This window comes from Macrobrachium nipponense, chromosome 2 (assembly GCF_015104395.2).
Source record: "Macrobrachium nipponense isolate FS-2020 chromosome 2, ASM1510439v2, whole genome shotgun sequence".
NCBI lineage: Eukaryota > Metazoa > Arthropoda > Malacostraca > Decapoda > Palaemonidae > Macrobrachium > Macrobrachium nipponense.
This window is the reverse complement of record NC_087201.1, coordinates 114,096,219-114,108,404: the sequence shown is the minus strand read 5'-3', so window position 1 is coordinate 114,108,404 and position 12,186 is coordinate 114,096,219. Positions and strand designations below refer to the sequence as shown.

At 39.8% G+C, this 12,186-nt stretch overlaps 1 protein-coding gene across 1 annotated transcript in view; it reads right to left on the bottom strand.

The window, feature by feature from the left end:
- LOC135220917 (transcriptional regulator ATRX-like) overlaps positions 1-12,186 on the bottom strand; it is a 507,237-nt gene that overhangs the window by 18,637 nt on the left and 476,414 nt on the right. Inside the window, 1 exon segment of the mRNA XM_064258551.1 lies at positions 11,585-11,767. Within this exon segment, the coding sequence (XP_064114621.1) occupies positions 11,585-11,767 (183 nt within the window).

Here is a 12,186-nt window from a genome sequence, read left to right as displayed (position 1 = left end):
GTTACGACGCTTTTTCTTAAATATTCATTGAAAAATCTGCCCTGGGTTACAACGCTTGTTCCGAGGTTACGACGCTGACGCTTCCGACGCTCCGAGTTTACAACGCTTTTAAAAAACACATACTATGATAAGATAAGAATCATTTATAGTTTAGCACAGTCTCTCTCTCTCTCTCTCTCTCTTTGTATTTTCCAACGAAAATAATCACTATAATTCTCTCTCACTCTCTCTCTCTCTCTATACTACAAAGATGTATGTTTTTTAGTATGATAAATAAATGATTTACTATTTTCAAATATTAATATTAATTTATACAGCAACAATATAAATTCATTAAAGAAAATACCATAGTGAATTAGTAAGATTTTAGCTTATATTTAAAAAATTATGGAAGAATGAAGGAAATCCGTCTTCTTCAAGTAACTTCCAGTAACCTTTTCTCAGATTCAGGTACTAAAACTGTCAGATATATCAAGTTCTGTGACAGCCAGGAGGGGGAAAATCTGGGGGAAGAGCTGCAGTGTTGCAATCACGTGGTCCTGACATTTCCCCCCCCCCTCTCTCTCTCTATCTCTCTCTCTCTCTCATTTACTGAGACTCAAGATTTTTTATGTACTTGTACTATTTGTTTTTAATACTTTCAAATAATAATAATAATAATAACTGTAATTACAAAATTCATATGTGATAGTATTTTAAAGAAATACAATACGTACCAATCTATCCATGTCACTTTTAACCCTCTTACGCCGGAGCGGTAAATAAAAAATTGTCTCCCGTGTGCCGGAGGGGTTTCGGAGCGAGCGCGGAAGCGGAAAAAATATTTTTTTCAAAAAATCACAGCGCGCTTAGTTTTCAAGATTAAGAGTTCATTTTTGGCTCCTGTTTTTGTCATTGCCTGAAGTTTAGTATGCAACCATCAGAAATGAAAAAATTATCATTATCATATATAAATACAGTGGTCCCCCCGTATTCGCGGGGGATGCGTACCAGACCCCCCCGTGAATAGTTAGAATCCGCGAATGTTTGGAACCCCTATAAAAATGCTAAAAACAGCCTATTTTGTTAGTTACAACTCAAGAAAAACCCACTAAAAATTTTCCTACATGGTTTTTTTTAATAGTTTTATCACAAAAAGTGCATTTTATGATGAAATTCATCAAAAAAACAGGAATTTGTGGATATTTATCATAGAAAAATACCGCGAATGCGTGAATTTTCCACGAATAATGCAGGGAAACGTTCCCGAGAGAAATCCGCGAATGTGTGAGTCCGCGAATCTGGAGAACGCGAATACAGGGGGTCCACTGTAATGCGATATATGATAACGCAAAAACGAAATTTCATATATAATTGTATTCAAATCGCGCTGTGCGCAAAACGGTTAAAGGTAACAAGTTACTTTTTTTTTTTGTAATTTACACTAAATTGCGATCATTTTGGTATATAACACATTGTAAAACAATAAAAGCAACACAAAGAAAATATTATCACAAAATAATGCACGAATTCGTAACGCACGGACGTGAACAAATATTTTTTTCAAAAATTCACCATAAATCTAAATATTGTCCTAGAGACTTCCAATTTCTTTCAAAATGAAGACAAATGATTGAATATTACTATACTGTAAGAGTATTAGCTTACAATTGCAGTTTTCGACCATATCTGACGAGTTAAAATTGACCGAATGTTGAATTTTTTTATATATATATTTTTTATATGCAATTATTTCGGAAATAAGAAAAGCTACAACCTTCAAATATTTTTCGTTTTATTTTACATGAAATTGCACACATTTTCATATATAAAAAATCTATGAAATGCCTAATATGAAACGGAGCAAATATTCCGAGAATGGGACGTACGTATTTCGGAGATTTGTGGCGGAGAATCTGCGCGCGGAGGGAAGGAAAGATTTTTTTTTAAATTCACCATAAATCTAAATATTTTGCTAGAGACTTGGAATTTGTTTCAAGATGAAGATAAATGACTGAATATTACTTGACTGTAAGAGTTTTAGCTTACAATTGCGTTTTTCAACCATTTCGGTAGTCAAAGTTGACCGAACGTGGTTTTTTTTCTATTTATCGTGATTTATATGCAAATATTTCCAAAATGAGAAAAGCTACAACCTTCAATTATTTTTAGTTGTATTCTACATGAAATTGCGCACATTTTCATATATAAAACTTTATGTAACGGCTAATTTAAAATGGTGCAAACATTACCACAATCGCACGTATGATTTTTTCAGAAGAGTTACCGCGCGGACATAAAGAAAATGTTATTTTTTCATAAATTCACCATAAATCGAAATATTGTGCTAGAGACTTCCAATTTTTTGCAAAATGAAGGTAAATGCTTGAATATTACTAGAATATAAGCGTTTTAGCTTACAATTGCGTTTTTTTAACATTTCGGTAGAGTCAAAGTTGACCGAAGGTTGAAATTTTGGCAATTATCGTTATTTATATGAAAATATCTCAAAACTGATAAAAGCTACAACCATGGGTTGTTTTTAGTTGTATTGTGCATGAAATTCCGCACATTTCCATATATAAAACTTTATATAATGGCTAATTTTAAAATGGTGCAAATATTACCACAATCGCATGTATGATTTTTTTCGGAAGAGTTACCGCGCGGACGTAAGGAAAAAGTTTTTTCATAAATTCACCATAAATCGAAGTATTGTGCTAGAGACTTCCAATTAGTTGCAAAATGAAGGTAAATGATTGAATATTACTAGAATATAAGCGTTTTAGCTTACAATTGCGTTTTTCGACCATTTCGGTAGAGTCAAAGTTGACCGAAGGTTGAAATTTTGGCAATTATCGTTATTTATATGAAAATATCTCAAAACTGATAAAAGCTACAATCATGAGTATTTTATTGTTGTATTCTATATAAAAATGCGCACATTTTCATATATAATACTTCATGTAACGGCTAATTTACAATGGTACAAAAATTATGTCAAAGTGACGAAATAATTTCAGAGATGTGTCACAGATACTTTTTAGTGCGGCAAAAAAGAAATTCACGCTTGTGCGCCTGCGTAACGATTGTAAACAAAACAACACCTTGATCCGTGAACTCACAGCATCCCCCAAGGCGCGTGATTCAAAAGTTTTAGGCTGGTAGGCCTATAAGTATTTTTCCGCGAATTTAAAAAAAAACTTTTGTAAGTAGACGTAAAATACGTCCAGTCGGCACACGGGAGACGAAAAATGTAGACGTAAAATACGTCCAGTCGGCGTAAGAGGGTTAACAATAGGGTTCTGTTCCAGCAACTACGTTGTTAAATGAATTCGTTGTTAAATGTGTTATTCTCTTTATTTTGACTAATAGCATTAATTTTCAGTCTTGTGTTATACACAAGTAGTTTCTAACTTAGCCTACTACTTGGCAAAGTTCTGACAATGCTTTTTATCATTTTATTACTTGTATATTTTAACTTCATTTTATAGTTTCATAATGTATAATATTCTTTAAAATAGAGTATACTTTATTTAACACATTTAGCCTACATTTCCGAGTTAGCCTACTAGTAAGTCAATATAGTACTAAACTTTTCTCAGAATCTGCACATTATTTAGCAGTGACTTTCATATTCTAAATTTGGTGTTTCATAATTATCGCTATTAGTTTCTTCGTCATTTATTTTTATTTTAGAGGGTAGTGAGATGAAATGAATGAATATCAGCGAAGGAAGGGAAGAAGCTTGGAAGTCGAAGGAGACTCCGAGCTGAAATTGGGAGTACTCCTGATTTCAAGCTCTTTATTGTATCCCTCTGAACACCTTCTGGGAAGCATTTCGAGCCGTCATCGCATTCCAAAGACTCTGTAGGCAAACGTTTTAACCATTCTACTGTAGATGAAAACGTAAGTACCCTGCCTGGACAACGAAACCTCTATCTGAAAACATTGAATCATGAATAGGGGGTTTTAGTTCTTTTGCCAGACATACTATGCTGGCAAGAACCCATTGCCTAATCTCCATAGAATCTGATGCGAGATTCCAATGCTCAAAAAATTCACTTGTCTTCTTGATCGTTTGGGACCAAGAGAAACAAAGAATTCCCTCATAAAAATTTCTCAAAGAAGTTTGATGAGGAGCAGTTCCATCTTGTCGGAACATAGAATCTGTGGCCACAAAAAAGATCCCATTAGAAGTACATGATATCCTACTCTTGTCATATTGAGGTATCGTATAAGATCCCGAAGATCTTATAGGATTAAGATCTTCGGGATCTTATACGATACCTCAATATGACAAGAGTAGGATATCATGTACTTCTAATGGGATCTTTTTTGTGGCCACAGATTCTATGTTCCGACAAGATGGAACTGCTCCTCATCAAACTTCTTTGAGAAATTTTTAAGATCCCGAAGATCTTAATCCTCTGCTATCTCCAATCCCTTTATAGAGACAGAGTATAGCCTTTTACTGCGTTATTTGATAGCAGATATATACAAAGGTGATTCTTCCCTCTGAAAGGGAAGAAAAAACCGCTATGTGGCTCACAGAGGTATCGGAAGAGGACAGCTTCCTCATTCCCTCTAGCACGATCTGCAGCAATTCTATATCTTGTCCATGACTATTGTCATTTACCTTGAAAAATCCTCTCATACATGTCCACTTCTGGTCAGTCTGCACGCAGACAGACTCAGAGTGGAGAGGTTGTTAAGGTCCATTTATAATAGATGCTGATAGAATATTCAGACTGTCTTGGAAAAGATTTCCAAAACATGCTGTGAGAAGAACGTGACCTCTGTGAATCCAACCTCTCTAAGGCCAAAATGAGGCATAAAGTATTATCTTCTCTTTCTTTGACGCCCTTTATCTTAAATTCTGCAAATAATTTATATTTAGGGGAAAAAAGACTAAAGTTTATTCCCCTTTCTAAGAAAAAAATAAAGATGGCGTATATTGTTACCTCTCTTGGTTCGAGGAAAAGGAAGCAGTCTATAGGAAGCCTGTTCGTCTTCTACCTTACTAAGAGATTTATGAAGAAGACTTTCTGCAGGTTCTCACAACTCTTTCCAATAAATGTTAAACATGTTAACAGTTATTATCGTCGATCGAGAAGGTTCTCTTTGTTAACGCGAACAGGAGCGAAAAAAGAGATTCTCGATGCTCTTTGCGATATGAGTGTGTCGTGGAATTGGCCTAAGTGATTAAATGGGTAACGAAATCAGGAACGAATCTTGCTGTTACCGAGCCTGGTGTCCGAGAGGCTACTGGACTCTTAGGTTAATAACTCGCTAAAACGAGAAAATCTTGGATGGTGCTCTTGGCTCACTGCGCCAGGCTGGCGCTTCTGGCGCATTGCGCCAGGTTGGCACTTCTAGCGCTATGTGCCAGGCTGGCGCTTCCTTTCTAAGTTCTTTTAGGTTATGTGCCAGAACACCTGTGCCTTTATGGTACCCGACATCCTTTCACATGTTAATTCCGTTCTTAGTAGGAAAAAACTTTATATACGTAGTATAGTCCATTCAGGGAAACAAGTTCTGCCACAAAGAGAATGTTTCCCATCCGACTCATCCATCTTCTTCTGAGACGGTACTCTAATAAGCTATGCTTTTCGTAAGCCTGAGAGCATTATATAATATAATGTTCTGCTGCGATAGAATCCTTTAATAATGTTACCTACGGTAAACAGCATTGAAAGGTTGTACTATATCTCTTATTGAAAGCTTCTTAGCAAAAGGCATACAATATTTTATTTATGTTAGCTTAACTATCCCCTCAATCCGAGGTTAAGACCGCGATTGTAGGGGAGAGATACGGAAAGTTATTCCATCCCGCAGGAGAGAGATAACCCCGACCGCTCATGACTGACACCTACATGGTACTGCGTTGGTCTCAGGCTCTCAGCGAAAGCAGTCTCCGTTAGCCGTCTGGCCTTACACTTCCAGAGTTGCCAGCTACTCCATTTAATAAAGGAATCTTATAAAATTATTATCGAACTTCAGGAAGTTCTTATTAAAGCATATTTAAGCGAAACAAGACTTCGATAAATCTAGAAGCTAAGTAGGTGTTGTCTTAACAATCCCTTTAAGCGTAGTCCTTCCTAGGAAAGTCGTAGAAGGATACTGGTAATTGAGTTGCACAGCAAAGAAGTAACTACGTTATGTGTTTATGATTTGACCGTATCGTATTCTCATACAGCAGAAACTCTACTACCTTCTACTATCTTCGTTCTTTTCGTTAATAGAACGATAGAAAGAGTATATATATATCCTTAAGGAAGGAAGTTAATCCAGGAACTCTTTAAATCTTCGTGATTTCCTCATAAATCGCGGAAGAGACAGAATTCCTGTTCATCACTAGGGTTTACGGAAGGAAGTAGATATTTCCTATCCGCCATCATGCCCAAACGTCGATGAGATTCTTATTAAGAAAAACTCCCAAAGCTCTTGCCTCCTCAAAACGAGGGAAGAGCATGGATGAAGGAGAGAGTCCGCATTGAGAGGAAACTGCCTAACACAGGAGTCTTCTGAATAATAAAAGGAAAAGGGCTTCTCTTAGTATCAGAATCATTCTGACAAAAACAACGGCCGCCTGTGCGACATCTTGCACATTTGCCAGGGGAAAGTTGCTCAAGTTAAAAAACTCAAAGAGGAGTCTCGCGACTGACCTCTCTTTCAAATGAAGATTTTGGAATATTCTGATGCCTGGCACCTGGATCCTTGCGCCTAGCGCCTGGCGTCTGAATAGTTCCGCACGCTAGAAAGGAGACTCGCTCCTGGAACGTTCCGCTTGCGTGGAAGGTCCCGTGCGCCTTGATAGTTCCGAGCGCCTCTAGTCTTCTTTTACGAGCCTCTTGCCAGTAAACGTTCAATGGAAGCATCCTTCTGATTGCCACTCTACTATAAGGCTCCTCAGTCTAGCCGTCTGTTTTCTCTTTGAAGGCGCCTTGCGCCAAGAAAAAAGTTCTGGAACGCGGCTCGCGCTAGTCTGTTGGAACGCGGCTCGCGCTAGTCTGTTGGAACGTGGCTCGCTGCTGGCTGTTGGAACGTGGCTTGCGCTAGCTTGCTGGCTGGCTCTCAGCCTCTCGCTCAGTGTTCTCTTAGTTTTCAGAGAACGCGCCAGATCGTCCGAACTCCAAACATGTACATTCTTCGTCTTTTCGGATGTAAGATGAAGAAACGGAAGAAGAGACGCACTTTTTAAAGGATGCCTTTCCAATGGCTATCCCTGGCAGTCTGGGACGTTCTACAGATCCTGCCGAGGGAACGCCCGATCGGTGGGGATTCTCCATAACCTCCGTAAGGCTTTCGACTTTCCTTCTCCTCTGGGCTTGTGAGCTTGGAAGAGGTCTAGGCCTGCCTGAGAGCGAGACAGAGCCGATCGGACCGCACCCTCTACTATTTAGGATGCCTTTCCAATGGCGAACTTGGCAGTCTGGGACGTTCTATCCTACAGATTCCTGCCGAAGGCGGGGACGCCTGATCGGTGGGGATTCTCCATAACCTCTGTAAGGCTTTCGACTTTCCTTCTCCTCTGGGTATGTGAGCTTGGAAGAGGTCTAGGCCTGGGAGCGAAACAGAGCCGATCAGAACGCACCCTCCACTGCACTGTGAACACTAAAATCACTTTTTACCTTTCAATAGCTCGTATTTTGAGCTACATTCCTTTGTCTTCAAATTGCAATATGAATTTGAAGATTCTGTGAAGTAAGGAGGAGATGAGGATACAAAACTACTTGTATTGTTAATGCTCTAACTGCTCGTTAGTACGAGAGCTATAAAAACTTCTAAAGGAAGCGTAACTAATTCTATTCCTGACTTCCTCAAGAAGGAAGTTAGCTCAATCAATTCTAACATTTACTACACGTTATTATGAATAAATATTAAAATTTTCCTTCTTGCAAACTATGTGAGTGTCTACCGAAAAGTTCAGTAGTTACACGTAAACAATTCTTCGAAATTTTCGAAGCCAAAGTTATTAAAACAAATTAATATGCGTATGCTGAATCAAAGATCCAGTACTTCCCTGCAAAAGATAGCCCAGAAGATCGATGGCGATGAAATCCAAAAATCAAGTCAGGAGGAACTGCAAACGTTGTTTACATTCCAAGCGACAGAGAAAATATGAATAGAAAACGGGAATGGTTCCTAATCCTGCCCCCCAGGGCAGGACGGTAGATCACCTGACCTACCTGCAGCGTGTGCCGCGAAATTTGAATTTCTGTCGGGGATGACGGAGTCTTAGCTATGTATATATCTGACAGGTAAGTTGATTGTATGAAAACCCTGTTTACGACACCAATCACAGTAGATTGCCAATTTGCCTTGGTAAACTGTGGACGTGGACTTTCTGAGACCGCTGGACATATGCTTTGCTGTTCACTGAGAAAAGCCTCTCACTCAAGAGGAGATACTTGATAGCCTCCAACCGTGAAGAAAAAGATTCTACTGACTGGTGGAACCTTTCTGCATGAGGCTGACACAGATGTCGCCAAGGGGGAAATCTCCCTCGGAACCTCTGACAATGACGACAGCAGATCTGGGAACCATTCTGCCTGAGGCCACAGAGGGGCTGCCAAAGTCATCCTGAGACACTGTGAACTCATTAGCCTGTTCAGAACTTGACGGATCAAACAAAACGGAGGGAAGGCATACACCTCCAGGTTGTCGCAGGGATGTTGGAATGCGTCCTCTGCCAATGTTAAAGGATCTGGGACCAATGAACAGAATATCTCCAGCTTCCTGTAGAAGCGAGTCGCAAAAAGGTCCAGCATGGGTCTCCCCCAAACCTGGAAAAGCTTGTCTGTTACCACTTGATGAAGGGACCACTTTGAGCCTAGGATCTGATCCCGACGACTGAGTTTGTCTGCAACCACATTCCATTTGCCTGGGATATACCTGGCTGAGAGCTCTACCGAATTGGTGTCCGCCCACTGGTGAACCTAGACGGTCAAGGCGTGAAGTTGACAAGAAACCAGGCCTCCCTGTTTGTTCACATAGGCTACCACCTTGGTGGTGTCCAACATGAGAACGACAGAATGGCCTTCTACCTTCTCCCGGAACTCCTTCAGAGCCAGGAAGGCTGCCTTCAACTCCAAGACGTTGATATGTTGCTGCTTGTCCTCCAAACGCAGGGTCCCCATCTTGAACAGTGTTTGTTTGTTTGTTTGTTTGTATGGTGCTTTTACGTTGCATGGAACCAGTGGTTATTCAGCAACGGGACCAACAACTTCACGTGACTTCCGAACCACGTCGAGAGTGAACTTCTATCACCAGAAATACAGATCTCTCACTCCTCAATGGAATGGCAGAGAATCGAACTCGTGACCACAGAGGTGGGACGCTAATACCATACCAACCATGCCGCTGAGGCACTATCTTGAACCGAGTCTTCCTGATGAAGTGATTCAAGGTGGATGAATCAATTCAAGGTGGATGAATCAATCACAGGTCTCCATCCTCCCGACGCCTTGGACACCAGGAAGATGTGACTGTAAAACCCCAGAGACGGACGCACCACTTCCTCTATCACATCCTTGTCCAGCATCTTCACTTCCTCCCGAAGAGCCAAGAACTCCAGAGAATCTGGAGGATATGCCTTCCTGAGCTGCGGCTTGTCTGACAGAGGAGGAGAGAAGTCGAATGGCAGTAGGTACCCCACCCGAAGGACATCTACCACCCACTTCTCCGCCCCCATAACTCTGCCACTTGGCCCAATGACCTGCCAGGCACCCCCCAACCTGTGGCGCAGGAGAGGGAGAGGTGCCTCACCTACCAACGGCCCCCTTTACCTCTGCCCCTTGGGCCCCTTCTTGGCTTAAAGGAACGAGAACAAAAATGGCGTTGATCCTCTGACCTAGGCTGAGTCGAACGGGAAGCCCCGGCCAAACTTGAATTCCTTGATGGCCTACCAGGCGACGATCTCCTTGACTGCTGCTGGACAGGAGGGGAAGGAGGAGCTGGACGTCTCCGAGGACGAGATTCTGACTTTGACACTGGCTGGTGCACCAGTCTGTCTATGGTGTCAGCCCAGCACCAGTCAATCGCATTCTCGAGCTCTGTCCGAGGAAACACATATTGGGAATCCAACAGATCCCCATTCCTCAATGCCAGCAAGGACTCCGTGTCAACTGATCTCTCCCTTTTATGGCTAAAATGAAACAAATCACTTCAAAAATGAAAGGTAGTAAATATGAATTTGTGTATACCTTTGATAATACTGTAAAAAAGTAAAAAAACAAAGTGTGTAAAAATACATTGGAAGATGACATTAATACAGATGATGCAGGGGGTATACATAATCAATTGCAGCAATTGTGGAGACAAATATGTGGGGGAATCAGGTAGGGGAATAAGAACTAGAATCCAAGAACACAGAGGGGCAGTACAGCTTAACTCTAAGGGGAGTGCTGTAGCTAGGCATTGTTAGAAAAATGACCATAGGATGGATTTTAAAAACAGAAGGCTTATATAAAAAAGCAATAAAATAAGTCATAGGAGGGTAGTAGAAGGAGCAGTCATCAGAGAGATTAAAGTAATAGAAGGAAACAAAGATTTTACCTCAGAAGATCCCATAAGCCGAGCTTTGATATTAAAAGAAGCTAAGATTGACCCTGCTGACCTGGATTAGGTTTTCTTCCCAACAGACTTTTGGTGGCCACTTCCTTACCACAAGGGTTAATCCCACTGACCATCAGCTCAGGATATCAGAGTGACAGGAGGGGATTAGCAACTCTCGAGGAAACCAAAACAGCCATCACATAAATGACAACTCAACAAGAAGTTCCAGAAGACTGCTGGGCCCTGACCCAGGCTGACAACCTACACATCTCTTGACAATGGGCCACAGATAAGGCCTGAAAGTGTACTCGAGTGTGGAGTAAAATTAAATGTTAATACTTAGAAGTAAACACGTATACACAGTGATTTTGTGGGTTTCTTTTTCAATTGTTACAAGTGTTAAGACCTGGAAAAAGTCTTTAGGCATGACATACGATCACTTGTATCAATTTCTTGCCTGGTATACGATCACTTGTATCAATTTCTTGCCTGGTATGTTATTCGAAATAAAAACAAGTAACACCAGCAATAAGGGCAAGCATTTAAAAGCATAACTGATCATCCATATAAAACAGAATAATTCATCACAGTGACAGAAGTACTAGTACTAACATGTGAGTAAGGAAACTAATAGTTGAGAACACTTATTCACTCATAATAAATGATCCAAGATAAACATCCCAACTCACACTAAATTCAATTCATCCCCATGTCTGATTTTAACATTCCAAATGTTAGCTTCATGATTGACTGATATTAATTAAAAAACTGTAAACTTATGGTCAAGCAGAGTCCCAATGTACTAAATTTAATGAGCCTTTAAATGGGAATAAAGACTTCACTCCACATAGGGTTGTTACATCTGACTTGAAATTGTAGCTTTGCTCATTATACAACGTGCGATAATTCCATACCTATATCTCTGATAAGCTGTTACTGCATCATGGAAGGTTTCAAAATTAACCAAAAAATGACCTGAATATATGTGAAAATTATATAAAAAGAGACCTGAATATATCTGAAAAACAGATTAAAAAGTTCTTACCATGCTGGCATGATTGTCCTTCCTCTGTGGGGTAATTTGAGTCATGTGATTGATGACTTGATTTTCACGCTGAATATTATCTTCCAACAATCGAAGTTGCTGCTCTAACATGGGAAGCATTTCTGGATGGTTACCAAATGGAAGATGTTTGCGTTGTTCAGGAGCTATCATTGGATTCTTGAGCTATAGGTGGCAATAATTGGAGAATTAATAATCTTTACATCATATTTGGCATGTGAGCTAATGAAAATGCTAAATGTTTTATGACTGAAAAGGAATCAGAAAGTGATATACATGAGAGAGAGAGCCATTTACGTTAATGTTTTGTATACTGCATTTCAGCAACTTTAGCATGCATTCATAATGCAACAGTTTTCAGACCATAAAACTAATTTTTCATACAAACCCAACAATAATATTACAACTAATTCAGGGGCTAGTATGGTCCAAGACCATCAATCTATTCTTCATAAAAGAATATGACCTACCCATGCTCCCACAGTATTAAGCTAACTTTTAAGTAAATTAAAGTTACTGTAATTTTATTTATAAGTTATCTTAATACATCACCCTTAAAAATTAATAAATGGTTGACATAAAAA